Source organism: Colletotrichum phormii, assembly GCF_030913505.1.
Source record: "Colletotrichum phormii strain CBS 102054 chromosome Unknown BDP81scaffold_1, whole genome shotgun sequence".
NCBI lineage: Eukaryota > Fungi > Ascomycota > Sordariomycetes > Glomerellales > Glomerellaceae > Colletotrichum > Colletotrichum phormii.
The window spans coordinates 4,130,265-4,158,156 of record NW_026851443.1 but is presented as its reverse complement, the minus strand read 5'-3'; the positions used below and the strand labels follow the sequence as shown (position 1 = coordinate 4,158,156).

The 27,892-nt window shown below is 54.1% G+C and overlaps 7 protein-coding genes across 7 annotated transcripts; 5 read left to right on the top strand and 2 right to left on the bottom strand.

Moving 5' to 3' along the window:
* The first annotated feature begins 118 nt into the window (after window positions 1-118).
* BDP81DRAFT_19785 (CNH domain-containing protein) lies at window positions 119-5,668 on the top strand. Its single transcript, XM_060582505.1, has 3 exons — window positions 119-3,867; window positions 3,916-4,581; window positions 4,635-5,668. The coding sequence occupies exons 1-3, from the start codon at window positions 430-432 to the stop codon at window positions 5,607-5,609; spliced, it is 5,079 nt and encodes a 1,692-aa protein (XP_060452369.1). The 5' UTR covers window positions 119-429; the 3' UTR covers window positions 5,610-5,668.
* A 1,616-nt stretch (window positions 5,669-7,284) lies between these two features.
* Window positions 7,285-9,621, top strand: BDP81DRAFT_467613 (beta-lactamase/transpeptidase-like protein). The gene is made up of 4 exons (XM_060594462.1): window positions 7,285-7,318; window positions 7,395-7,970; window positions 8,075-8,194; window positions 8,298-9,621. Exons 2-4 carry the CDS (start codon window positions 7,442-7,444, stop codon window positions 9,401-9,403), a joined length of 1,755 nt encoding a protein of 584 aa, XP_060452368.1. The 5' UTR covers window positions 7,285-7,318; window positions 7,395-7,441; the 3' UTR covers window positions 9,404-9,621.
* Window positions 9,622-11,730: 2,109 nt separating this feature from the next.
* BDP81DRAFT_444857 (uncharacterized protein) lies at window positions 11,731-13,968 on the top strand (the record flags this gene model as incomplete). The annotated part of the gene is made up of 1 exon (XM_060591884.1): window positions 11,731-13,968. The coding sequence occupies one exon, from the start codon at window positions 11,731-11,733 to the stop codon at window positions 13,966-13,968; it is 2,238 nt and encodes a 745-aa protein (XP_060452367.1).
* A 3,214-nt stretch (window positions 13,969-17,182) lies between these two features.
* BDP81DRAFT_414604 (uncharacterized protein) lies at window positions 17,183-18,414 on the bottom strand. The gene has a single exon (XM_060589379.1). It carries the CDS (start codon window positions 18,056-18,058, stop codon window positions 17,546-17,548), a length of 513 nt encoding a protein of 170 aa, XP_060452366.1. The 5' UTR covers window positions 18,059-18,414; the 3' UTR covers window positions 17,183-17,545.
* A 234-nt stretch (window positions 18,415-18,648) lies between these two features.
* On the bottom strand, window positions 18,649-19,386 carry BDP81DRAFT_19746 (uncharacterized protein). The gene has a single exon (XM_060582498.1). It carries the CDS (start codon window positions 19,142-19,144, stop codon window positions 18,680-18,682), a length of 465 nt encoding a protein of 154 aa, XP_060452365.1. The 5' UTR covers window positions 19,145-19,386; the 3' UTR covers window positions 18,649-18,679.
* A 2,282-nt stretch (window positions 19,387-21,668) lies between these two features.
* On the top strand, window positions 21,669-23,419 carry BDP81DRAFT_19710 (kinase-like domain-containing protein). Its single transcript, XM_060582493.1, has 4 exons — window positions 21,669-21,783; window positions 21,933-22,494; window positions 22,559-23,108; window positions 23,199-23,419. The coding sequence occupies exons 1-4, from the start codon at window positions 21,772-21,774 to the stop codon at window positions 23,260-23,262; spliced, it is 1,188 nt and encodes a 395-aa protein (XP_060452364.1). The 5' UTR covers window positions 21,669-21,771; the 3' UTR covers window positions 23,263-23,419.
* Window positions 23,420-25,239: 1,820 nt separating this feature from the next.
* BDP81DRAFT_19665 (endonuclease/Exonuclease/phosphatase) lies at window positions 25,240-27,367 on the top strand. Its single transcript, XM_060582486.1, has 2 exons — window positions 25,240-25,686; window positions 25,753-27,367. The coding sequence occupies exons 1-2, from the start codon at window positions 25,505-25,507 to the stop codon at window positions 27,092-27,094; spliced, it is 1,524 nt and encodes a 507-aa protein (XP_060452363.1). The 5' UTR covers window positions 25,240-25,504; the 3' UTR covers window positions 27,095-27,367.
* The last annotated feature ends 525 nt before the right edge of the window (window positions 27,368-27,892 follow it).

The window sequence follows — 27,892 nt, the reverse complement described above, 5'->3', positions numbered from 1 at the left end:
TGCCAGTCCTAGCCTAGATCAGCCCGACGACCTTCTCCAAATTAGTGTCGCCGCACATCACTGCCCAGAGGGTAGCCCCAAAGACGTCAGTCCTATTACCAGGCCCGCCTGCGCCGCACAACAGCACCACCCGCGAGGCTCACCCCGCGACCATCCGGACAAACAACTCTACAACTTACCATCATTCACTTCCCATCCCGGCCACATCGCCAAACATACAACAACACTCTCCCCGGCGCATGTACAGACGAACGCGCGACCAACGAACCCGCACCGTATAGCGAGCAACTGTCCGATCGAGCTCGCTGCGAACAGATGCAATCGCGCACAACCCGGCATTCTGCTTAGGTCGACGACGCAGCAGCTTGTCGCAGAGACGGATTTCCACAGCCAGTCACGTCGTCGTTGTCCTCGTCCTGCGCGATCACCATGTCTTTCCGAGGCGACGGTCAGCGCCGTTATGGCCATATCCCCCCGGTACAATACCCCACACCCGACCAGTCGCAAGATCAGTCGGCTTACCTCGGGCGGCGGCCGAGTTTCAACAACGGCGATGATGCCGCAATGTTTGATCAGAGCCGGGCGCAAGCTCGTGGTCATCAGCAGTCCGCCTCGAGAGGAGGCGAAGACGAACTCTTTTTGACGAGCCCGACAACTTCAAGCCATTCTGGAGGCCGGCACAGCTACGGATCGACAAACAATGCGCTTTCTGGTTACCAACACCAGTACCAAGCTTCCTCGCCTCCAACCTCTTCGCATTCTAGCTACAACCCCCAGGCCTTTGCGCGGACGCCTTCGACGGCCTCGACATCTCTCCCATACCACCCCGGTCCCCCGAGTCGATACGGATCTGCCGCTTCGCCGACATCATACACAGCTCCAACACAATCTAGCTACCAGCCGGCGGCGTATAATCCGGCTGCATATGCGAGCACAACAGCCCCCCAGCGTCAACCGACATACTCCGGCTATAACAACTACAGTCAAAGCTACGGTTCTCCGACGGCTCCTCAATCCTCTCAGGGGTTCGGCCACTCACCTACCTCCTCATACCAGGGCACTTTCCCCTCCGCGCCATCCGCGACTTCGCCGGCACCGACCTATGACTCGACTTTTTCGCAGTCTTATGGCAACAACTACAACTCCTATCCAACAAATGGTAACAGCTCGGCAGCGTCGTACGCTTCGGACAACTCGCAGACACCCTACCCGATCCAGTCATCGATGCCCGTCGGGCCAAACTACGCCGATCCCTCTTCCTTTTACAGCAGGTCTGACTCGGCAGCATCCCCGATTCCGTCTCCGCAGATTCAACAGCAGCACTCCCCCGGCTTGCAACGACACCCTACAAATGCCCCTCTACCCAGCCGGCCTATGGATGAGCCCACCTGGGACCCGAGCTCCATCACTCCCACAGACGAGGACCAAGCTCAACTACAAGACTCTCTGCTCCAAGACATCGAGGCTGAGTTGAGCGGTCGGCACCGCCCCATGCCCATCAACGGACAATTCTCCGACGACGAGCTTCAAGGACTACGGCGGTATAACTCAGATCTGGCTTCCGCCGGCATGGCACCCACCTCGAACGCGCCGACTGCCAACCGGGCTCCGATTCCGACAATCGATTATGACGATGATGATGACGACCCAGAGGGAACTGCGGGGGTGTTGGCAATGCAGCAAGCGGAGCTGGACGACAAGAGATTCAGCAGCGTGCCATTTGCTTTCCCCGAGCCAGTCACTATGAACCCTCTTCCACCGCCACCCGAAGAACAGAGTGATGATACCGACTACGGCGGTATGGACTTGGGTGCGCTCGCTGGCGGGTATGCTGGCAACCTGGCATACGGCAGCGAAGTTGGTCCAACACCGGCCCAGGACGGATCACGGCCGCTGCCCAACCCCAACGAGTACGATGTTTCTCACGAGGCCTACGAACGGGCTCCTGCTTTCCGAGATGCTGAAGTCGACTACGGCGGTACTGGCGGCCTGCAGGCACCGTCCGCTCACCGGCTGAGCTTCGACGATGGCGATGAACACGTATCGCTGCACTCGAAACAGAGTGGCAGCGAGTCACCGTACAAGGAGGACTACCCTGACCTCTACTACCATCCAGGTCTTTCCAATAGACCGCTTCCGGCGCTTCCCCCAGGCCCCGGTAGCGACACAAGCTCTCTACTCTCAGTTCATCCAACAACTCGCAGCTACCACTCCCACTCGCTCAGCACCGACTCGAGGACACTGCATGATGGCGGTTCGGACTACCATGGAGGAGGTTCTACTACCGGCCTCAACTCTCCATTCCCGGAGCGATCCATTTCCCTGTCGAGCCACAGCCACACGCCCCAAGTCCAAGCCCCGGTTCGGTCACGGACAGACGCCGCAGAAGAGAGGAGGAAGATGGCCCGCTACCAGACTCAGCAACAACAGCTTGCGGCGCAACAAGGCCTCCCATACGATGGGTATGAGTCGAATACTCCGTCCTCAATGACGTACGACGTGATTACACTACCTAGCGGCCGTAAGAGGAAGTTTGTGCCGTCCAAGCTTACTTCTGGCGATATCAGGAGGTGCTCTGAACCCTGGGCTCTCAGTGGAATCGCCTCATGGATTCGCGAAATGGCCGATGGCGAACCGGACTTGAAGCAGAAAACAGTCGAAGAGGCATTGCTCAAGCTATTCACCGAAAAGGTTCCAACCATCAATGTTGCCGATGCTGAGCTCCTGAGCACACTCGTCTCACAGCTGATGCTGGACGCTGGAGTTCTTGTGCCAGAGGAGGAGTGGGTCAAGTTCGGAAGCGGTACAATATCCGGAGTCCTACCTCAATTGACGGGCTATGGCTGTTATGCTTCGAAGTTGCATGATGACGACTCGCAACCTGGACGCTGCTACTCGCATCATTGCATGAGGACGCTCAGAAAGGCCAACCTGGATGATATGCTCCTCGAAGAGGTTAAGCCGGCGGATTGGAATGTTCATTATAAGATACAAGACGCGGAACTCGCCGAAAAGCCCAAGAAGGAGATTGAGCGTCAGCACGTCCTCCATGAGATCGTCAACAGCGAGGAGTACTTTGTCAATCAGCTCGAGGTTCTCCGCGTACTATACCGAGACCATCTGCGGAACTCTCAGCCTCCCATCATTCCACCCAACAAGATCGATAAGTTCCTTCAAGTCGTGTTTGGGAAGGCAGACGCCGTCCAGCTCGTTAACAAGGACAACCTTCTAGCACAGCTCAAATACCGGCAGCAAGAGCAGGGCCCCTGGGTGTCAGGATTCTCTGATGTCTTCCGTGAATGGATCCGGAAGGCCAAAGATATCTACATCGACTATGCGTCTCAATTCCCGTATGCAGAGTACATGGTGCGGAAAGAGTCTGACCGAAATCTTTTATTCCGCAATTTCCTAGAGCAGGTCATGAGACACAAGCGCTCCGAACGTCTGGGATGGCAGCATTTCCTCAAGACCCCCATTACACGTCTGCAGAGATACTCTTTGCTTTTAGAAACGGTTGAGAAGAAGACCCTTCGAGACGATGAGGAGAAGGCCAACTTGGCCAGGGCAATCGCCGAGATCCGCAATGTCACAATGGAATGTGACACAAAGGTTGCCGAGATGCAAAAGAAGGTTGAAATGATGGAGCTCAACTCAATGCTCGTCCTCAGGCCTGGTTTCCACTCCGTCCTCAACCTTGACCATCTCGGTAGGGAGCTTATCAAGCAGGGCGATCTGCAGAGAATGGGCTCGAAGGGTGTCAGATGGGTGGACACGCATGCCTTGCTCTTTGACCACTACTTCATCCTCGCAAAGGTCGTGAGTCCGAAAGACGTCAGAGGGGAGAAGAAGTATGACGTATCAAAAGAGGTAAGTTAGTTATACCACCGACCCAAACATTGATGCTGACAGTCGTAGCCCATTCCTATGCCTCTGTTATTCCTCGACAGCATGAACGACGACCCCATTTCGAAGCAGAAGGGTATTACTGCTCCTTTGGCCCGCGCTGGCGGCGCAGGTTCAGACCCAAGGTTGAATAGGATTGCTACCAACGGCACTGAGCGTCCGGGACTGGAACATGTCGCAACAAGCTCTTCGGTTGGATCGACCTCAGCGGCCAGGCTTACGCCGACAATGTCCAACGACCCTGAGGGCAAGATCCTCTACCCTTTCAAGATCAAGCACCTGGGCCACGAGACATACACACTGTATGCTACATCTGCTCAGAGCCGCGCTGAATGGGTTGAGAAGATTATCGAGGCCAAGACACGGCACGCCAAAGCTCTCTTCTCTCAGAACGCTGAGCCATTCCGTCTACGCGTACTGGCAGACAGCGCATTCGTATATGATGCGGCTTCAGCTGTCGGCAGACAACCAGGCGTTCCCATCCGCGGCACCCCTCTCGACCGAGCTGTTCGGGAGATTGAGGAAGTGTACGGACCAGGCAGAGGACCAGCTCCCGTATGCAGAGCCCAGGTCAATTGTGCTTGCGGCTTCAACGCATTTGGCAAGTCGATCGTTGCCATTGGAACAGACTACGGCGTGTACATCTCCGATGCCACGAATCCCCGCGGCTGGATGAGGGTAAGTTGCAAAGTTCCAACGCATAGCATAGCTGCTCGCTAACAAGTCTACAGAGTGTGCAAACAAATAGAGTGACACAAATAGCTGTTCTGGAGGAGTTTTCCGTGTGTCTCGTGATTGCAGATCGCTCTCTCATCGCTTACCCCCTCGATGTAATTGCGCCAGTATCGAACTTCCCTGCCCCTGCTCACGACAACCCGAGACGGGCGCCACAAAGGTTAGCAAAGGACGTTGCCTTCTTTGCCACGGCGCGCATGAAGGAACGCATGTTGGTATTCTTCAAGCGGAAGGAAGGTATGCACAACACCTTCAAGGTACTCGAACCCGTCTTCCAAAAGGCTTCAGAAAAGAGACCTCGGATCTTTGGTGGCCGCAAGGGTTTGGGGGGCAGCACCGACTCCTTCCGCGACTACGACGAATTTTACCTTCCGACGGAATGCTATTCTCTCAATCTCTTCCAGAGCTATATCGCCGTATCAACGGCAAAAGGGTTCGAGTTGCTTACCCTCGACAAGAAGCAGACAATGTCCATCCCGGATCTGAAACAGCCTGCCATTGCGAACATTGCAAGCAGGATACGGGATCAAAGACCTCTAGGCATGTTCAGGTTGAACGACCAAGAGTTCTTGCTGGCGTACGAGGATTGTGCCGTCTACGTAGACAAGCACGGCGACGTGAGTCGCACTTTGATTATGGAGTACTCGGGCAAGCAGAAGAAGGCTATGAGCGCGACAATGTATGGCCAGTACCTTCTCCTTTTCAACGGAGACTACGTTGAGGTGCGCAACGCCGAGAACGGTCGCCTCAGACAAATCATTGCAGGTCGCGATGTTAGGTGCCTTGACTTTGGCGTTAGAGGCCCCACTGGTGGCAATGCCTCTGCCTCACAAAACAGTTGGCTCGGCGGGCAGACACCCGCAGGGGAGGACTCCAAGGGAACAGTCAAGATATCCATGAGTCACCCAGAACAACACGGCGTGCAGGTCGTTCTCGAGATGCTTCTCAACAACGGGCATATGGAGAAATAGAACAGGACAGTACGGTGGTTCATATCGGACGAGATGCATCGGGATGCCATGATTGATGAGAGGAATACTTTTACGCGTCCCATGCTTGGGCTGGTGGTCAATGTCTTCTGGCAAATTTCACAACCTTTGGAAAAAAGAAAAGTAGCTCAGAGAGCCGTTTGCTTCCTGACTGGCGAGGATGAGAGTGTGGATATGATACTGTGCGCAGACCGCAAGGCGTTTTGGGTCGACAAGAATCATGAGAGGGTTTTTATGTGCGTTGGAAAGGGGTGACCGGCGGTGGTGGCGGACTAGGCGGATCATGTGTTTCCCAGGCCACGGCTTGGGTTTTTTTTTTTCTTCTCTCTTCCTCTTTTCTTGTTTGATGTTCAAGTAGGGCAACCTTTTCTCAACTGATATAGCCTCGGGATGTGTTTTCCCCGTAGAGGAGGAATATGACGATTTCCACGTTGATTTACCTGTGTCTTTTGATGTGTTGGTACCTTGACTTGCACTTGCAGCCAAAGCGACCTCGGATCTGAGCTAGATAACGAGATTTACTTGGTTAAACATACAATTGAATCGCGCACGACCTGTCATGGGCTAGAAGTTACAGGTTGACATGCCAGTTTCTGGTCAATGGAGATTTTACAACGACTCGGATGGAATGGGAAAGCCTTGGCTTTACGAGAGACATGTACGGGTACTTACTTTGCCTCCTTTTTTTCCTTTGCTATCACCTGCCCTATCACCTAGGTAAGTACTTACCAAGACGGGTAGGTGCAAGTAGACAGGTTGCGCAGCCGCCGGGCCGGGGGCATGACTTCTTGGCGGCATCTAGGTACGTCAGTCGTCAGCATAAGCATCGGGCGTCGCGGGCAAGCAAGGGATTGGTTTTCAGGAAGGTGAATCTGCCAACCTGGTGCGTGGGCAGCTCGCCTGGTTAACCTAAGTATTGCTTGAAGGCTGGACTGGTGCTTGTTAATACAAGTCTTGCTCTCATGAAGGGAATTGAGCGGCCTTGGTGTTGTTGTTGGGGATGGTCAACCCAGGTGAGGAACACTTACAAGGTTAGTTAGCTCAGCTGCAGTTACCTTAGAATACAAATCAAATTGAATCGATGAAGCCAATAAGGGCTGCTCAATGTTATTGTATCATATTTGTGCTTTCCATCGTGTCGTTTTGTGCATTCCCTACGCCACCAACGGGCCTTTTGTCAAAATGAGCCCCCCCCCCCCCCCCCCCGAAGAGGGTATTAGATCCTCAAGAGTCAGGAGAGGATCAAATGAGCAGCAGCCTTGGCATCCAAGTGACGTTCCATTTCCGCGCCCGGTTTCCGTGGGGTTTTGTGGCCATTTTGTTCGAGGTAAGGCTGGTAAGCCCCGGGGTTTTCGGCGGCGGGCAGCAGCACGTCAAGGGTTCGGATCCTGCTGCAAGTGCTGTATGCCACGCAAAGTGCATTGTAAACGAGGTTAGGTACGAATATTTGGGCGCTGCCGCCATGCTCGGTGCGGAAGGTCGGGAAGGCGGGAAGGCGGGCGGACTTCTAGAATGTGTGGGATTGTCTTCCATGCTTTAGTACGGCGTGAAGGAGGGTGGAAGCATGTGGCTAGAAGTGTGTATAAAAGGTATGTTTGTCTTGAAATCATGGATTGAGTGAGTGAGTGAAGTAGGAACGAAGTGAGTGAGTGAGTGAAGCATCACTTCCGTTCTTCACCTCTTGAGCAGTAGTGAGTTTCTATCTAATAACCTGAGACTTTGGGTACAACACCCGAGATGTATCTACCAGACTAACACAACTTGAAGACGAAACCTCATCTCCCAAGCAAACCAAGCCCCAACCTCATCCGACAATGCGCACCTCACTTCCCCTCCTAACAACACCCTCCCTCTTGGCTCTCGCTCACCTCGCAACCGCGACACCATACCAATGCCCCCCCTTCGGCGCCGTCCTCCCCGCCGCAAAACTCCCCTCCACACACCCCTCCGTCCGCGCCGCCGTCGCAACCTTCCTCGCGGCCCTGGAAGCCGAGACAGCAGCCTATAACGCGTCCGCCGTCTCCATCGGCGTCAGTTCCGCTTTCGAGGCTGCCGGTACGGAACCGCTGGTGGATTTCCACTTTACGCCGCGGAATCGCGATGCGTTGGGCGCGCAGGTGGTGGATCGGGATACGGTGTACCGGCTCGCGAGCGTGAGTAAAGTGTTTCCGGTGCTGGCTGCGCTGCAGAGGGATGATGTTTTGCGGTGGGATGAGAGTGTGGTGAAGTATATCCCCGAGCTGGGAGAAGGGACGGAGGGGAGGAGTAAGGTTGAGTTTGTGGATTGGGGGGATGTTAGTGTTGAGGCTGCTGCTGTTCATTATGCTGGTGTTGGGGCTGATAGTACGTCAAACCAGAAGAAGAAGGGGGAGAAGAAGAAATGGCGTTTGCCTTCTCTTCCGTCGGCTTTTTAAGGGGATTGATTGTTGGCTGACTTTTGAGTGTAGTGATGACCGATGGAGCGGCGTATCCTGGTGATTGGGAGTCTCTTGGTTTGCCTCCTGTGTCTGAGGAGGAGAAGCCCAAGTGTGGAGGGTTCTTGGGTGTTCAGAGTTGCTCCAGAGAGGGTATGTCTTCCCGGATGATATTTCCAAAGTTTTTGGATCCAAGTTTCTTTTACAAGCGTCTGACCCAACAACTAACACATCACGCTACATTCAGAATTCCTAGACGCCATGAAGAACCGCCGACCGCCCGTCTACCCAGCCTTCCAAACACCAGTCTACTCAAACCTAGGCACGACTCTCGTAGGCATGGCAGTCGAAGGCGCCACAGGCAAGCCCTTCGAAGAAGTCCTCTTCGAGTCCATCCTGAAACCGGCAGGCATGGGCAACACCACCTACGGCAAGCTCCCCGCGAGCCTGGAGACAATGTTCATCCCCGCCAACGACACCGAGTGGTTCAACTTCACCCTCGGCGCCCTGGACCCAGCGGGCGGCCTCTTCTCCACCACGGCCGACATGCTCCGCTTCGGCGACGCCGTCCTCCAGAACCGCCTCCTCAGCCCGGCCAAGACGCGGCGGTGGCTCAAGCCGTCCGTCTTCACGTCTGCGCCGGGCCAATTTGTCGGTGCGCCGTGGGAGGGTATACTTTCGGATAACGTCACGGCGGACGGGAGGCTCGTGGAGATGTATACCAAGGGCGGCGACCTGATACTCTACCATGCCGGTTTGGCCCTGGTTCCGGAGCACGGTATCACCATGTCGATCCTCGTTGCCGGGCCGGAAGTCAGCGCCGCCGCGTTTTCGTATTACACGCTCAAGATGAACGAGTTCCTGCCCCCCTTGCTCCGCGCCCTCGACGAGGCGGCGCGGGATGAGGCGAAAGCCAGGATCGCGGGGACGTATGCGGATGAGGCGAGTAATTCCACCCTGACAATCTCGTTGGACGACGGGTGGGGGCTGTTGTTGGAGGATTGGTACATGAAGGGGTTCGATGTCGTGCCGAATCTGAGCCGGTACTCGTTCTTGGGGGTCAACCTGACGGATCTGCCGCCTGCTACGGGGCGGACGGCGAGGTTGTATCCCACTGGGTTGGAGGAGGGGAATGTCACGGCGTGGAGGGCGCTGTTTGATACGTTTACGGCGGAGCAGCGGGATGCGATTGATGATATGTTCTTCTTTCCTAATGCGTCGTGCGTGTCGTGGTTGTCGATGGATCGGACGATGTATAACTATAAGGGGCTTGATCATTTTGAGTTTACGTATGGGGATGATGGGAGGGTTGAGAGTGTGTTGCCGAAGCCGTTTAAGTTGAGTTTGAAGAGGGTTGACTAGGAGGATTTGGAGGAGTAGAGATGACTTGTTGTAGGCACATCTGCAATAGAGCAAGGTGGATGTCAAGATTAGTAGAGATGAGTTGGACCTTTGAAGAAGATAGGTTTCTAGCAAAATACCTATCTAGGTACGGTTTACATGAGATCAAACGGCGACTACAACAGCTATCAGATCAGGTTTCAGCATCATCAAGACGAGGCTCTTACTATTTGTTTTCCATGGGTCGCCTATCTTACTCGATTGGTAGCAAGGCATTGAGTATCAGGTTTCAACAGGCCGTGGGTTAGCTAAGAGTCCTTGCTACTTCCTCATGGTCAGACCAACCCAGCGTTTACTTTAAGATTCTAGCGCAACGAGCATGCAAGAGTGAGCAGAGTAATAACGGTGCCGGCAGATGGTGTGAATACTGCTCCTCACACATGAATACTCGAAACTTTAGAGCTACAAGACTTGCAGAGCTGCCTCGATGGGCCGAAGCCAAGCCCTTTGCGAAGTCGGTCGGCACTTGAGTTGTGTCATTACGAGCTAGAAACTATAAAAAGGCTATTATTATACGACAACACGCTCGAAGATCTTTACACCGCTAACTGATTTTGGAGTCAGTTGCTGGAGAGCAGTCATTCTGTATTACAAAAGTAGGAACGGCGCTCAAATTAAGTCGTCGTAAAGAGATTAGTGAGTCAAAGTAGCCAATACCTCACGCAGCACTGCCTTCCCGCTAGTATCTCTCGTCCAATCCTCGTAATGGCTGTTGAATACGTTGACGATGAGGAAGAGGTGCTAGGGATATGTTTAATGATGAGCTGTATGCCTCCTTCACGATTTTACATATACTTGCCACTAGCAGTCAAACCCCAGTGCAAGTCATCATCGTTGCAAACCATACACCACGATCAGGTCCTGGCGTCATGCTCTGTGCTCTGCTCAGATTCCAGGATTGGGCGGGAGGATGGACTGCTTTTATACTGCAGTGGATTTCTGCGATACCCTCACGTGCATATCCCTCTTCTCTGGCCAGTACGGAATCTGGAGGCAATTCTGCCAACTGCCATCATCCAAGCATGAGGTGGACAGTGACATGCATTGACAAATGTACACGGAAACGCGGTACAACCCGCGGGCAAAACCCAAGGGTCCGGCACAGCCTTAGTAAAAGCTTAAGCCATCATAAGCCCCCTCGATCATCCACCTCAGTCATCATCAATTGCAGAGCAAAAACACAGCTTGTACTTGAGGTGAGTGGGTGGGTGAGCATTTGATATTCAGCTCAGCCCCCTTGACGACAGCCGCGAAAACAAATCGCCAATCAAAACCTGGATACGAACGATCGTCCCTGCAGGTCAGAAGCCCTGCCTTGCTTTCCCATCCCCATTTCCCCCAGGCTTCCACTTCAGGCTGAGTTCAGCTGGGGGAACTTTAATCTTCCTTTTCGGTAACTATCCGTATCTTTCTTCAATTAATCGGCTTGGCCAAGTGACAGTAGCAGTCAGACAGGCAGCAGAATAAGGAATCGTTCATCCCACGGTAATAAGAATGAGAACAGGGGGCGGAGAGTCCAAGAGGTCCAAGACTCCAGAGTAGGATCAACTGGGGTGTCTTGCGTTGGTTCCAGGCTCCAGCTCTAGGTTCACACGGCAGCGCTAGGGGACTTTTTTTTTCTGATAATTCATTTACCATTTGCGTGTAAAATTCCTGACGTTGTCTTTATTGAAACTCCATCGGCCCATCGGGAACCCGTTGAAATTGACATGGACGAACCGTCTAACGAACCCTTGAGGAAGCTAAGCGATTGCGAGATTCCCCCCCCCCCCGGATACTTGACTGTGGGCCGGCCGTAGCTGATGTCCGAATCCGAAAAAGATGCAGCAATAAATTAACATTGCTCGTAACGGGAACGATTGAACCGGGGTTCTGGGAAGGGGTCAAGGGGGCAGAGGGGCGCGAAGGAGGATCTCCAGGCTGCACACCTCACACATTCACGAGCAGTGACAGCGCAGCTGCACAGCTTTAAATCCAAGCACCAGCAATCATCAGAAGCTAGGCCGAGAAGAGTAGACGGCGCTGCGGCTGTGTATACGGTGATCTGTAAGGCTAAAAAATAAACCTTGGCCCTTCTTCCCAACCATCTCTCATTCCTCCTTTCTTTCCTTCCACTTACTTGCCCAATTCTTCGTTTCCAGCCCAAGTATCCGTAAGAAAACAGAAAGAGAGAAAAGTGTGGCAGGAGGGAACCCACGAGGGGGCAGCAGCAACAACAACATCGCATAAATCTCGTCTTCATGAGATTGCAGAAGCAGCAGCAGCGCCGGGCAAGTCCAGACGCGACAATGGGCACCGGCCAAGGGAAACGACCACCTCCGAACCAGCAACAGCAGCAACAGCAACATCAAGAGCAGCAGCGGGCGCATTCGCCTTACCCGCCGCAGCAGCGCTACTACGTCCAACAACCACAACCGCAGTCACAATCGCAACCACATCCTCAATATCAGCAGCAGTTCCAACCATACCAACCGCCGCAGCAACAACAATACTACAACCCTCCCAAACAGCCTCAATACGCCTCCAGGCCTACCTCCCCGAACCCGCCTCATCGCAAGCAACCTCAGCAGCAGCAGCAGCAGCAGCAAAGGCAGCAGTACCCCGCACAGCAGCAGTTCCTCGCCGAGCTAGAAGTCCCAACCTCAGCCCCGAGACCAACCTCACCATCGACGTCATCACCCAACACTACCACATCCGCACCGGTGCCGAGTGCCGGAACAGCCCAACATGGCCCCATTGCCTACGAGATGCCTACCGACGACGCCGTCGTAGCCAAACCGGCAACCCAGATCCATAGGAAGCCACACAGGATAGCCTCTGCGTCTTCCGTCACCGCACCCTCATCAACGTCACCGCCTCCTGCATGTCCTACCACGGCCACAGCTGCAACCAAACACGAAGACTCGGACCAACAAAAGGACGAAGAGGAGGCTCAGCCGCCGCCGCTGTCGCAACCACCGCTCATCCAGGCAAACCCATGGGGGTTCTTTCTCGAAAATGACCTTCCCTCACGCAACAGCGACTCCCCCTCGCCGAGCAAGGACGAGGCTCCACCAGAGGTTCAGAAGCTATCAGTGCAGCCGTTGCGCATCGTGAAGACCGGTTCTACCGAGGAGACTATTGGTCAGGGGAGCAGACCCTCGAGCAGTACTGCGGAAGATGTGACGCCCAAGCCGTTGCAGCTTGCAGCAGCAGTGCCGGCAAGGCGGGACAGCCCTGATACGGCCCAGCTCACACCGGCACCGCTCAAGCTCGCCCGGCCGCAGTCCCCGGCTACACAGCAACGTCCCTCCCGGACCCCGAGCCCGGCCATCACCGCCGCTCCGGCCTCTGAGGCACCCCAGCTTCCGTATCCGGCCGAAGGTCCGTCCATCCCCACGCCGGGCTCGCACCCTCAGCACCAGCCAACAGCACAGCCGGGGGCTCCGACGACGCTTCCCTTTGGCATTCGTCCCGCTGGCTCCCCGCCGCCTGTATCCCCTTCCTTCGCGCCATCGCGTCTCTCGCCAGCGCCACCGGGCACTTCAGCACCGCAACAGCAACAACCGCAAAACCATTCTCAACCAACTCACACCCAAGCCGCCCCTGTGTCTCCAGTCTTCGTCCAGGCTGCTCTGCCACCGACTCTCCCCGTGAGCTCCTACTTTCCCCAGCAACCCTCCTACGCCAGGAAGGAAACCACCTCGCCCAATCTCTCGGCCCACCATAGCCCAGTAGCGTCCACATCGAGACCGTCAACATCGCAAGGAATTCCTCAGGCCTACCAACAGTCACCGGCCCAGCCCTATGCCTCCCCTCCGCCTTCTTACCCCCAGGCAATGTCCCAAATGCACCTATCAAACACCTCACCCTCGCCCACACAGACACAATGGCTCCCCCCGCCGCCACCTCCGCAAGGCCTATCCCCAAACGCAACCGGCGTTCCGCTGCCCCTGAGCCCACCGCCGACGCAGTACCCTTGGTCTCCCAACAGTGTTGGTCCCCCATCTGCTCCTCTTCAACAGCAGTTCACGGGTTACAACATGCCGCCCCCCATTCCCCAGCCAACCTATGTCAACGGAACTCAAAACTTCCAACCGCAACCGACACAGACACCGCCACCCCTTCCGCCTCGCAACTCCCCGCCCATGCCGGGCACGCCGCACTCGAGCTTTGGTGCCCTCACACCCTTCGGCGGACCTCCTCCCCCGACCCGGCCAAACTACCAAGCCCCGCCGCCGAAATCCGAATCGCGCCTCTTCAGCAGCGCCACGGCGCGAAAGCTGCTCACCAAGACGACCGAGCTCGTGGACCAGACCATCACGCCTTATCTCCAGGACAACAAGTACTACCGGCCGCCCTATAACTGGTATCAGAACCAGAATCAGAACCCTCAGAACCAGAACCAGAACTACCACAACCAGAACCAAAACCAGAACAATCAGTATCCGCCTCGGCCGCAGACGGCAACGGGATATCCGGCGCAGCAGCAGCAGCAGCAGTACTACACGCAGCAGCAGAGCTACGCTCCCTCTCAGCGTGTGTAACCGTCTTTTGGGTGTTCCTTCGTTAGCTACGAGACTGACAAGTGTGTAGCAACGTACGCGAATTCCCAGTCATCACAGCAGAGCCAGGGGGTTACCCGTCCATCCTGAGAGTCCTAAAAGGGGTTTCTCATGATAAAGCATAGCTGAACAGCGTGAGGAGTTGCCCAACACTGCCAGTCCCACATGAACATGAGATATGCAACATCTACTGCTACCGAGCTGCTGAAGCAATCCCATCCGCCCCGACTTCGCTATGGTGGAAAATGGGAAAGCAAACACACGACATGCCGATGATATGACTACGTCTCGTAGAAGTTCTTTGCCCTCCAGAGGTGAACAAGGGACGCTCCGCAGAAGACGAGTTGTTCACAGACAGGGCGCAGCGATGAAGTTGTAGCCGCCGGGTGGTTGTCAATGTTCAGACACAAAACTCTACCCCGGTGGAGCGTGACCGTTGGACCGAGCGAGACGCGCGCTTGCGTGGAGTGACGTCGAACTCACCAGGATGTCAGTGTAAGCCACGCAACGCGACTCAGGTTCTGACGCGACAAGTTGCGTCCAAAGCAAAGATCGTTTTGGGTTCTGTCCTGGCTGGGAGCGGCCGAAGAAATACAAATCCGATGTATTAATGTACCTTGAGGTCTGCTGGGATGCATCTAGTGTAACGTAGATGATGGCTATCATAATCGCTGCAAATCCCATCTGATTGGAGGGACATACACTGAGTATATCACAACTACCAAGTAACATCTACAATGAAAAAGGATCCTTCTGCGATGCATTTTGGTGAGAGATAATCTGCCGCTTAGCAGAAACCAGATTTCTGTTCCTCCCACTACCGCTACCAGTGCTGCTACTTCTTTCGCCATTAATCTCTCTATCATCTTTTCTAACAGGTTCTCTGAGTAATTTGAACGATATATCTCAGGAATTTAATTGACATAGTAGTAAGGATAGCAATAATAAGGATGACTGTGATAAGATAAGGACAGCAGAGGAAACATAGGTAAGGGGGGCCTATCTGCAGGCCGGTCAATTATTCTATCACCGGTCGAGAGGATGGAATGCCGGAATGAATCAAGTACCCATTGGGATCGAATTTCGAAGGGATTGACATTCCTACCCTCTCCGACTTGCGCAGACGAACAGGAACTGGGAGGCCCATCAAGAGGATTGATACCAAAGACCCTGGCATGATGTCATCGACAGCATCCCGAAGATCAGTAAAGAATGACACAATCCCTTCTTGATCAGCGATAGCAACTCAAACTTTCGTACCTTATTTGTAAGTCAGCGAGCCGCGCCAGTTCACGCGGTTCCGATATGCAGGGCCCAAGGCAGAGGTAGGGCCATCCCGGGCAGAACCGAGGTCCTTAGGAAAGTATCCAAGAAAACCATGGAAGCGGCCTTAATTAAAGGTTCGACGTTGGAATCGGGGTGGATTTGGTTCCTTCCATAGCACCCGTGCATGCCGTGCAAACTATGCCAAGGCCATCGGGTAATCCCTCATCAGTCGGTGCCCGACGGAAAGAGGGCAAAATGAAAACTCTCTTTTCCCTTCCTCAATATCGCGTGGCCGTAGAGTTCATCTCAAGTTTCGAGGCGAGGGTACGGATATGATCCGTGTCACGGTGGACTTGACCCGAGTCAGTACGTTAGTAGGTCTCCGGCAGATGATCTGGCAGATGAGCAACCTCATCCTTCTCTTTTCCCGAAAAAGTCAACGAAGAAAACGTTACCCGGGCATGCAGCGATGGGGGATGTCATCGCCGTCGAGAAACAAAATAGGCTCCGCAAAGGGTTCCGCGGAGCAAAAAGGAAGAAAGTCGGCTGTTGAACAGGGTCGGATGCCGGCAAAGGGAAATGGCAACCTCGGTGTTCATTGTAGCCGGCTCAGGCCGGGTCAGGACCCCCGGCCGTGCTCACGTTGACCCCATCTTCCCGGTGATCCGGAAGGGTGGGCAGAGGCGTTCATGGCTTTGTGTTGCGGCCCGGAGCCTAAGGGGGGATGGTCTGACGGCGTTTCAAGGCCCATACACCGGACATGGGATATGAATGGACCACACTGTGGTACCGGAAATCCAGAGGCAGCTTCAGGAGGCCGCTTCGGCGCTTGTCTTTGTTCAGAGTGAGTGCCGCCGTGAGTGCTTCGCACGTTAACCGCCGCAGTGCAATGTATTTCGGTGATGGCTTTGTGTTGCCAGGTTTCCTCTACCCCATTTTCGCGAATCAATAGGTATTCAGACTGAGCCTGCCGTACCATGTCAGGAGCTATCCTGTTACCAAGCTTCGTGACATGCAGCCGCCGAGATCTTGTGACCTTTGGGTTCCAGTCGAATGGCTGGAAGTAGGCAAGATCAGGCAACTCACAGATGCTCGGTGAGGACAGCGCCAAGCGCCTCCCAAAGCCATTGGAACCAAGGGGCGGGCAGACCAGGCGATCGCAGGGCGGTGATGTGATGGAGGGCGTGAGGGCCCATTGATGTCGTCCAAGCTGCGGGTGGATTGGCCGATGCGGGAAACCCGAGAGTGATCGGCACTGGCCAGAAGCCCATCGGCCTTTATTCTTGAAGGGTGTTCTCTCACAGTAAGCCCTCGATTGCTTGGCTCTGCGGGGGTCTTGGAAGTATCGGCAACAGTGTGCTCATGGTTGGTCAAGTAATACGCAAATACGCAAATACGCAACAGCCTCTTTTAGCCTCGATATCTCACCTTCAAACCGTTTTGGTGAGACGTATTCCGTATGTCAATTCTTCCGAAAGGCGGTTGACTGGTGACGGGTGCAGATCGATATCTCAAAGCCATACTGGACAATGGAATTGACATGCCAGACACTAGGCTCTCTTTCCTGCAGTATCCAGTTGTCTTGCCGTTGGTTGGTGTCAGACCCCGGAACCAGAAGCTCTGCTGACGTTGGAATCCGAATGACAGGTTCTAGGAAGAAGTAAAACATTGGTCTTTCGGCCGGGTCCAGTCTAGATTTCGGTAGTCTGGGCATCTCCGTCGTCCCAACTAGCCCAAAGGACAAAGCGAAGGGAACGTCCGTTGGCCTGTGGAAGAACAAGTGACATTCCTGAGCCGATACTACGGAGACGGCGTGAGGGACCGTCTCCTGTTTCGAGACGTGCGTGCGGCCCAATGTATCAAAATGCAGCCAGGGCGCACCATAGCGCCGCTAACGGCGGTGAGCTTCCAGAATTCCAATCCACCATTTGCCGCTTCTCGAACGTCTCTAATTTAGGATGTCAATATGCAAGTCACTGGAGCTGCCTTCCGGGGTTTGAGGCACGCTTACTCACAACTGACAGCCGAGAAGATATGGGGAGAGGCATTTAATTGCCTTTCCGCGGCCTCCTAAGCTCGTTTATGCCGATTACGGCACTGCACCTATCCAAGGCTAACAAAGCGCGGGTGTCGTTACCGCCACAAAGCCGTAGCTCACTCACAAATGTTGGTGAACGACAACTGGCCATCAAAGAATCATGCTGGCGGAGGACGGCGGCTCAAGATGATTGCCAAACGGACATGGCACCTCGGCCAGCATTCATGATGGGATACCTAGGCCATCCTCAATCGCCTACTCTGTAAGTATCCTCTGGCCATGGCAAGCACTCGCGAGGCACCAGTCCCGTCGGGAGGCAGGGTAAGTAGGGTCGGGGATAGAGCCCAATTGCTCGGAGAGAAAGCGAACAAGAACTAGGGATCGTTGTCCAAGGGTTGGTGCCCAACTCCGACACAGTTGGCCGAATAGCGGACGGTTCGGACGTCTGAGTCGCGAGCTGAGGGCACAATCCAGATTTTGGCTGCCACTCAGGGCCAAAAAATCATCATCAGCAGACGACGATGCCAGGAAATGCTGGCTTGTTTGCTCAAATTGCTCTGCATCCATGGCCTTTGAAGGTTGACCTGCTCGTTGTTCGGGGCCGACTGAAAGACCTGGGACAAGGGTGACGTGGGCGACGTCGAATAGCATCCATGGCGTTTGACCCCATCCAACGCCACAGTGGCACAGAGCGCTAGAGGAGCGCACGGCGCATCTGAAAGGCGGCAACGCCAGAGATGAGATGCTGTCCACGATGGGCGGTTGCATTGCAGGCCATTCCTTTTCTTTTGTGCATCGTAGACGAGGGGGCGGAGGGTCCGAGGAAGACTTCCCTTGTTACCGCCCCTTGCGGGAAATCCTTTGCTGTTTTAAGGAGAGATGGCCAAGGGGGCCTCTGGGTATCGGAACATGATATCTCGGATGTCAGCAGCGACACCCGACAGGTCGTTGTTGCATGACGAAGAAGGTGGTACTGTGCTGACTCTGGTATGCCTCCGAGCTGATGATTATGCCATCTAAAGGTACTTGCTTGATCTGGTCATTTTCACCTTTGCATTGTAATATCGACTTGAGGCTGGAGGGGTTTGGCCCTTGTAGGTAGAGTACTGAAAATAGGTATCTCGATCTTGCAGCGTTGGTGCCCTCGACCGTCCGATTTATGACTGGTCTCCTGACCGACAGTCTGGAGTTATTTTTCCTGGTGGGTTCGAGCGTCGTGATCTCGTTGCGGGGGAGAGCACTAAGAGCGGTGAGGCTCTCGCTGGTTGGTGATTAGCGCATCCTACTCTGGTGGGAGCAGTGTCACCTGAGGGATTAGTAGGCGTTGCTGGTAAATGCGGCAATGTCGAATTACGAGGGGTTGATATTGGTCCAGGAACTATATGCCGGCTACGATTGAGATTGGCATGACAAAGGCCTTGGGATTGCAGATTGGTGAAGGTTAGATTGATGCTGACACGCAAATGGCAAGTCGAGTCGACTCAGTCGAGAAGTCAAGGTTGACTTGCAAGGGCGTACGCCCGAAATCTCTAGCTCCTTGCGGTCCGTCGTGGGAACCTCAAGACATTGCTCCAGGGGGGAGGTTCCGGCAAGGATCCTGAAGATGTGGTGGTTCGCGCCCTGCGTGTATCCGCAGCCGTAGCCCGGCGACAAATGGGTCTTGGTCGGCTGCAGGTAATTTTCCACGTTGGAGCTGATTGCAGTTGGGCATGTTATCTCGAAGGAAGCCACTTGATTCCATGGTGGATATCGGGTTGCGATGACGAAAGCCCTGACTATCTTGGGAATGCTGAAGAAGAACCGGTGCGGATATGTTCTGAAATTCTGAAAGCTGTTCCGCGGCAGTGTCTCCATAGCAAAGAGCGTTGAGGTCGGACATCAGCAGGTTTTCTTTCCAGAAAAAGTTCAGAGAGTAATATCTGTACGGTGGGTTGAGTGGTCGATTCAGGGTCCTTGCCGCCGTCATGGTGTCGCCCCTCTCGCATCATTCCGTGTCATTGAAAGGGCCCATTGAGCGTGTTCAACTCACGTTCGTTCGGTACGGAGTAACGTACAGAGTACGAAGTGCTCCGTAGTCTGCTCGTCTTCCGAAAGCAGTGATTTGAGACAGGGTTCCTGGGTGTTGTCGAGAAGGGTTGGGGGCGGCGGTAGTGGTTTTCAGGCTTCGAAATTTCCCCCTTTTGGAGCGGTGGAACGTTGGGCGGGTGGACCGTGGGACTCCAGGGTGCGAGGGGAGGGGCCTACATGTCTCGACCAGGTATTTCCCCGTCGTTGTCCAGTGACCCGGCGGAGAGAGGTTCATTGCATTGAATTGCATGGCCAATGCGGTGTTCCAATTTCAAGATGGGCTCAAGATGAGGATGAGCTGGTGCTTGGCCAGGCCACAGATCAGCCTATGCGTACGGTACGGAGTACGGAGTACTTGGGGCTCGGTTGACCGGTCAGGATGTGACGAGTGTCGCGATTGTAGTGGTTGAGCCGCCGGTGTTTGTAGCATTGTGTCGGTATGCCGGTATGCCTTGGTAAAGACGTTTGGGTAAAGCTGTGCCTTGGTGAAGTCACACTTGGCTCGCTTTCTTTGCCAGGAGTTCTTTATCTGGGGTGATGCGAGAGGTGAGGTGAGGTGAGCTGAAGCGACCAGGGCATGGCATCTGCGACAAGCGCGGAAGCACGGGAGCTCAGGAGGCTGGCTGAGGCCACAGACTGGCTTGGATATCGGAACCGGCATCTGTAGGTAAGTAGGTAGATGCTTCGTGATGGCGGTGTCGAGCCGGGTAGAAAGCTCGAATGTTGCTGTCGATGAATGATTCGATAGACAATACGAATAGTCTACCCCAGTGAGGTAGGTACCTTGGCTGACTTTATTGATGAAAGACAGGGTACCTTATGGTTTATGGTGTCCGAGGGAGGTTAAGGTAGGCGGGAATGTCGCCAGGTAGGTTGAGGGCGGGTGGACGGCTGGATGGGTAGCCATGAACCACCAAGTTGGCACCAAAGAGGCTTCCTTCCAGGTGCTGTGTGAGTATCGGTTCGCTGCCTTATCGTCAAGCATAAAGTACCTACGGAGTAATACTATTAAGTGCCTTATGTAATGCCGTGTGGGAGACACCCGGGGAGGGGATGGGAGGAAGGCCACCCGAAGTCAGGTAGAAGAGAAGTATTCGGACCTTGGGCTGGAGGGAAACAGCACGGAGAGGGTACGTGCAGCTCTCGGCAAAATTGGCGTCCATGGGTATGTACCTGCCACCGGATTTCTGACGAAGAAGGTACTTCTCAGGCTGCTCAGGATAGGTACCTTCCCCTTACCTCAGGCCGTTTCCTTGGTGCCTTCTCTTTCCTTGGTTCTATTTCCCCCTTCCCCCCGCCCAGTCTCCGTGTCCCATTTAGCTCCCAGCGCCTGTCCGCCCTAGTGAGGTGGTCCGCCGCCCGCCGCCCGCTGCCCGCCGCCAGCCCTCCTGCGCCCTTTGCAACTCAGTGCTTGGGAAGGATGTACTAAGGTAAGGTGGGAAGGAAGTACTCCGTGGAGAGCGAGAGAGCCTGCCGCCTGAGGTGAGGGAAGGTCCATTTGCCTTGTCGCCTCCACTTTTGGGCTCCCATCCCATTAAGGTACCCTCCTCCCATCCTCTCTCGCTCCCTCCTCCCTCCTCCTTCCTGCCTTACTCTTCCTTTCTTCACCCCACGATCTCTTTTGCGAGCCACTTGATTGCCAAAGGCTTCTTGCCCGAACAGCACATCGTCACTGTCCGTCCCCTTTACTTTGGACACGGCTTTCGTTGGCATTTGGAGATTAAGGTACGCATACATATTCCACGTCCATCATCATCAATTACAAATTATCCCCGACCGGCCCCCATCAATCCATCCGCCCCTCTGCCCATCAAGACTTCGAAGAGAGCCCATACTAATCCCCGTCCACCTCTTTCGTCACACAGGTACCTTCAAACCATCACACACACACGACCTCGCAGAGCCATCGACTCTTTCCTCCCCCGCCGACAATACATACGCACAAACTCTCGACAGGTGAGCCTCTTTTGTTCCTATTTAGCTATATTTCCTCAACCTTCAATTACCTGGACCCTCAATCCATCGACAATCGTTGCATCCTCGGATTGCACCCCTCTCGCTCTGCCTGGGGTTCACTCTTCGTCGTTTTGCCCAGCCTAGCCTCGGGCTGACCGTGGGTTCTGGCGGTGGATCCGAGCTTTGCCTCATTCAATCCTCTCTTCCAAGGCCTCGACCAACTCTATCCACTCTTCAACCTTTCCCACCTCTCTCTGTTCTCACATCGTCCTCGCCTGCATCCACTGCCCTAGCGACACAGTTCAAAGGCTTCTCCTGTCTCATGCATCAAAACTAATCTTCTACCTCTATCCAGCCCATCGCTTCGCTGTCGATCAAAATTTGACTCGTCGATCGACACTCAACCCACCAAACCAAAATCTGCATCCGAAAGGTGCAGAGTCCGCACATCTGTCAAGATGACCACAATGGTAAGCGAATAGCCGTGGGACGGCTTCTTTCGACTTAGGATACAGGCCTGCCAGGAGCTACACATGCCCTAGCTCAAAGTGCTCAATGTGTCGACTGAACCGCTCTATCCCAATTGTCATCATTGCACATGGCTAACGAACCATGGCAGGATCTTCGTGTCGGTAACAAGTACCGCATCGGTCGCAAGATCGGTTCTGGTTCCTTCGGTGATATCTACCTCGGCACCAACATTATCTCGGGTGAGGAGATCGCCATCAAGCTCGAGAGCGTCAAGGCCAAGCACCCCCAACTTGAGTATGAGGCCAGAGTCTACAAGTCCCTGGCTGGCGGTGTCGGTATTCCCTTTGTCCGTTGGTTCGGTACAGAGTGCGACTACAACGCCATGGTCCTCGATCTCCTCGGGCCCAGTTTGGAAGATCTCTTTAACTTCTGCAACCGCAAATTCTCCCTCAAGACCGTGCTGCTTCTCGCCGATCAGCTGATCTCCCGCATCGAGTACATCCACGCCAAGTCTTTCATCCACCGTGATATCAAGCCCGACAACTTCCTCATGGGTATTGGTAAGCGTGGCAACCAGGTCAACGTTATTGACTTTGGTTTGGCCAAGAAGTACCGTGACCCCAAGACGCACTTCCACATCCCTTACAGAGAGAACAAGAACCTTACCGGAACCGCCCGCTATGCCTCCATCAACACCCACTTGGGTGTCGGTATGTTATCTTTCCACGCACTCGGCCCCTTCCCGTTTCCTCGTGGCCACTGACAACTTCGCAGAGCAATCTCGCCGTGACGACATGGAGTCCCTGGGCTACGTCATGCTCTACTTCTGCCGTGGATCTCTTCCCTGGCAGGGACTTAAGGCTGCTACCAAGAAGCAGAAATACGATCGCATCATGGAGAAGAAGATGACCACCCCGACCGAGGTCCTTTGCCGCGGCTTCCCCAACGAGTTCGCCATCTACCTGAACTACACCCGATCCCTCCGATTCGACGACAAGCCCGATTACAGCTACCTCCGCAAGATCTTCCGTGATCTCTTCGTCCGCGAGGGCTTCCAGTACGATTACGTCTTCGACTGGACCGTCTACAAGTACCAGAAGAATGCTCAGGCAATTGCTCAGGCTGCAGGAGCCACTCAGGAGGAGGATGAAAAGGCGCGGGCATCTCGCACGAACGCCGCTACTGCTGGTCAGCCGACCCCTCAGTCTGGCGCTAATAAGCCTAACGCCCTTCCCAGCTCGCGCCGCAAAGTGATTGAACGAGGATCTGGTGCTGGTGTAAACACCCCAGATACCAACCGTGCCGTCGGTGGAAGTGACAGGATGTAAGTCAAACCGCCCAAGCAGCTCATCGACCGCTGGCTGTTGAACCCGTTGCTGACAAACACATGCTGACCTAGTGGACGATGATCTAGTTTGCGCTCGGCTACGAAGGGCGCAAGTCCAGCATATGGTTCAAGTTACTTTCTGCCAAAGTGATCCTCGACGGCGGTAAATCACATGCTTTCTGTCCAACACGTTGGAGTATGACCAGACCGGCTTTACTGGCTTCATTCCTTCCGTGGCATGGCTCCCAGACATCACGATTGGTACGGGTTCTGCTCACCAGCAGGGTCTTTTTGATGATACGCCTTGCCACGCGAACTGGTCGCATTCTCCTTACGCTTTCTCAATTTCGTTCTTCGACATATTTGGGTTGATTTCACGAATGACTCGATTCTTCATAACAGGACACTCGATTTCACAGACGCCCCGGTAGACCTTGCTGCCGAAGCTCTATGGTTCGGTATCCATGGTAGGAAGAACTCGAACGGCACTTCCGGTACCTCAACTTTGCGAGGCACCGTCGTCGGGCCGCCCCGCGAGACATTCCCCCCCCCACCCCCAACTTGAGTGCCCTGGTTTTAGTACCTTGCACCTGGTCGATGCGTTGGAGTTGCGTTCACCGACGGACTTTTCTTTTTTCTTCTGTTCTATTTCTCCTACTTTTTCCTTCGGTTATGCGCATTACGAGTTGATTTTTCATTCGAGGCTTCGCACTTGGTCAATCACGCGTCGAGGCCCGCTTCTGGGGAGGTAGTTTAGGTGAGAGGGGTCGACAACGAGAGAGAAACTTTTGCGAGACATCGGGCCTGCCGACACTGTCTGACAAGAACCACGACTCTTATCAAGTCAGCCAAGACAGAATTCGGCAAGGGAATGACGGTTGCAAACCTAATGGGGAAGAGTGCGGCATCTTTTCTTTGACTTCTGGTTCGGTTTGGTTGGTTGGGAATTCGTTACTCCGACATTGCACGAGGGGGGGAACCAGAGCTGGTGACTAGTCGCCAAAACTGATTCCTGGCAACTATTATGGGCTCTAGGGGATGGTCTAGCAAAGCCCTGGGATATCGACAACGTCTACATGGCTGCCTTGGCAGTCAACGGAGATTGTTGACCTCAGGACACTGGTGCTTGGACTCTCAACACTGCGCCTCCCTCATCCGCGGGCTTTTATCGGCCTGGCAAGCTTGTACATGGTGGAGGCGGAGCACGAGTAGTTGTGGGCATGTCGATAGGCGGCGGAACCAACCAAAATACGCATGGTAGCTTCTCAATTTAACATTGTTGCGCGAATTTCGTCTTCTGGAGCTTGTGAACTCGGCGGCGCAGCTGTCATAAGAATACTGCAACAGTCATAGTCGTCATATCCCATCGCCGCACAACCTTGACTTTTATGCCTGGAGAGGCATGTTGTCTGAACAACATAGCCGCGGGTATCTTCTAGATTTGGTTGGATGTGCAATGGTGTCGAAGTCATGAGACTGGGTAGCATAGCGGATCAGGTGTGGCCTCGCTTGACTCCGTTTCGCAGGGCACGTATAACAGCTGACTGCATGAAACGCCAGAAGCCATACCGAATGGATGTCGTCAGGTGCAAAGTATATCCGCATATATATGTTCGAATCATCGCGGCATATTCTTATCGTACTCAGTAAGGTTGTGCATCACGATAAAACCTTACCATCCTACACGAAAACTTGCAAAGGTAGCTGCAAAACCGAAGTGGACTTTCTTAGGTAAGTACACGGCGATTATTAGAATGTCGGGAGTGTCAGGGATGTCCCCCAACCTGAAGATTCCTTATCCCCCTTCAACTTCATAACCATCACCTTCTAGTTTGCACATGAAGTTGGCTTTGGCATTTGACAGCCTCTCATTGTGAGATTTTGGCAAGAACCAAGCTTGGAAGCGGAGCAGTTGGTGTGAGGTGAGCTTGTCTCGTTTTGATCAATGCCATTTCAAAGCTATTACTGGGCAGCTACCGGGCAGCTAGCGCGTGGCTGAGTGAGTGTTGACCGCACTTGCAACCACCCCAACTAACACTTCTCAGGCGATCCTGCCAAACCATCTTGGTGAGGACGGAACAAGGACAACGTCAAGTCCTAAAGTCGCGTGTGCTCTTTCCAACTCCTTGGTCTTCTCCTACATCTACTTCTTGACCTCCTCTTATTCTTCTTCTTCTTCTTCTTCTTCTTCTTCTTCTTCTTCTCCAAACAATTTCTCAATTCATCATTCTCCCTCATGACTCTAGCTCATAATATCGATCGAGGCAACATTCCAACAAAGAGGAGGGGTAGAGAGCTGACTAACAAGGTAGACCAGTGACCTCTAGCCGAGTAATCCCAGCACACCAAACTCGATAATCGTCATCGGCGGCTATTACCTCCGACAGCTTTCAATGGCAACCCTTGTCGACGTCAACTCCACCGCACCCACCGACAAGATGGCTCCCTCAACGCTTGACCTGTTCATGTTGACGTTCAATTGTGCCAAGAACTTTATCGATACTCACGTCTTTGCGTCAAACCTCCACACAGCTTTCAAGCAGAGCGCCGCTCCCCTCCCAGAGGTTGTTGTCTTGTGAGTTGCGGCGGCCCCTCCCCTCGTGTGATCTTGCAACAACGCTGACTAGAAATCTTCCCCCAGCTCCTTGCAAGAGTTCGCGCCGTTATCGTACTCCTTCATCGGCGGCTACTTCCTCAGCCCGTACCTCACGCGTTTCGAAGAAGCTCTCAACCTCGCTGCTACCAGATACACCAACGAACCCACCTCGAATACCGACAGTCACGATGAGGCCGACGACGAAACGATACTGGTTAAGCCTACCGCTCCTACCCCTGTGCGACCTTATACCCTAATTCGGACTCGCAATGTCGGTATGACCGCCATTATGCTCTTTGCGCGGAACCCCGAATCAATCTTGCGCGTGCAAGAGGCGGAGGTGGGCTTCGGCGCTGCAGAAATGGGCAACAAGGGCGCTGTGGCACTAAGGGTCTTGTACGAGGGCACAACGGGCGACGGTGAGGGGAAGAAGGAGACGGAGCTCACTTTCGTGGCTACCCATCTCGCAGCAATGGAGTGGAATCTGCCTAGGCGAAATGCCAACTGGGCAACCATCATGCGTGGCCTGACATTCGAGAACCCGGAAGACATCCTGCACCCGAAGAAGAGCAAGCCTAATACCCCTACACAGGGAGAGGGCCAAAACGACGGTGCCAGGGATGAAGCAGTGCACCTCTTGCACGACGAGCATCACGCACAAACGCTCGCTCTTCAGGAACGGCTACAGGAGATATCTGTGTTCAAGCCAAGCTCCCATCTTTTTGTCGGCGGCGACCTCAACTATCGCATCTCAACGACGAGCCCGCCGCCAATGGCAACATTTCCCAGTCTCGACCCCGACAGCGAACACCATTACTCCCGCTTCTTCCCCTTGGATCAACTCACGAGAGAACGCCAGGCGGGACGTACTTTGCACGGCATGAGCGAGGCTGAAGTCAAATTTCCCCCGACGTACAAGTACAATGTCCTGCCCACAGACGACACCCGCCTGAAAGTCGATGGTGTGGAGGATGTGCCTTGGGTGTTTGCGCCTCATCGGTACCCCAGCTGGACGGATCGCATCTTGTACTTGGATGTCCCATCGTGGGTCAAGACCAAGCCCCAAAAGGTCGATGTCAAGACCTACGATGCCATGCCTGTAGTCCGCAGCTCAGATCACAGAGCCGTGTACATCAGAGCTGCAGTTCCCCTTCTCACTGAAAAGGAGCTAGCCCGATCATCGACAGAAGCTCCGACATCCAATGTGGTGGATCCTCGTCTCGTTCTCCCCGTAGCCATCGATCCCGAGGCCTGGGAACGACGTGCGGCAGCAAGGCGGAAGGAAGTCCTCGCTGGCTGGAGCATGTTCCTGTGGTCTACTAAGCAGGGGGCGATGATACTAGCCACACTGTTGGCCGTGGGTGCAGGCATATGGTGGCTGACTTGAGCTGAGAGCTATTGAGCCAGCATGAAGGGAGGCGATTCGTAGTGGAGCTTGAATATACCCTGGCCTTGTTTGTCGTTTGGAGCTTCATGTACGTACACGAAAAGACGAAGGACGGGGACGGCTCCCAGCGATGGCGGGGTTGAAAGACCGCAAGCGACTTTGGTTTAGAGCGGAAGCATTAGTTACAACGCATCATGAACTCGAACATACTTAGATCCAATCAAGATTCTGGTTCTCGTATCATAACAACATTCATAATCTTTTGATTGTCATCCGATCTCAGTGGCTCAGCCTCAATAACTTATCCTTACAACAACAAGACCATGAGCCAATGAGACCAAGTCAAAGGGTCAGCTCTTCTAGCTGACTATTGTGAAGTAACGAGGTATACCTCCAACTCAAGAAAAGACAGCGGGACCAAGGCATATCCGGCTGACACGAGGAGCGAGTCAAAGTGTTTCCGACATAATGGATAGAACGGGCTTGTCTTCGTCAGCGGCGTCGTGGCGTTATACGGGACGGGGGGGTTTTCCCCAGGCCACCGGGAACCGGGTCGAAGACCGGGACTTGAGATGGTGGCTGCAAGGGTTATCCCGAGACGAGTAAACGCCCATTCTTTTCGAGGGCAGGTCAAGACGATGGTTCTTTTGTGCAAAAAGAGGAACGATGAAGGATAAAGGACACAAAAGAAAGAAAAGGGTCCCGAGTTCCGGTCCGGGTCCGGGTCGTCCGTTCCGTTCGCATTTTCCGTATTGAAAGATGGATAGGAAGTGAGGAACTCCTCCCGAGCATGGATGG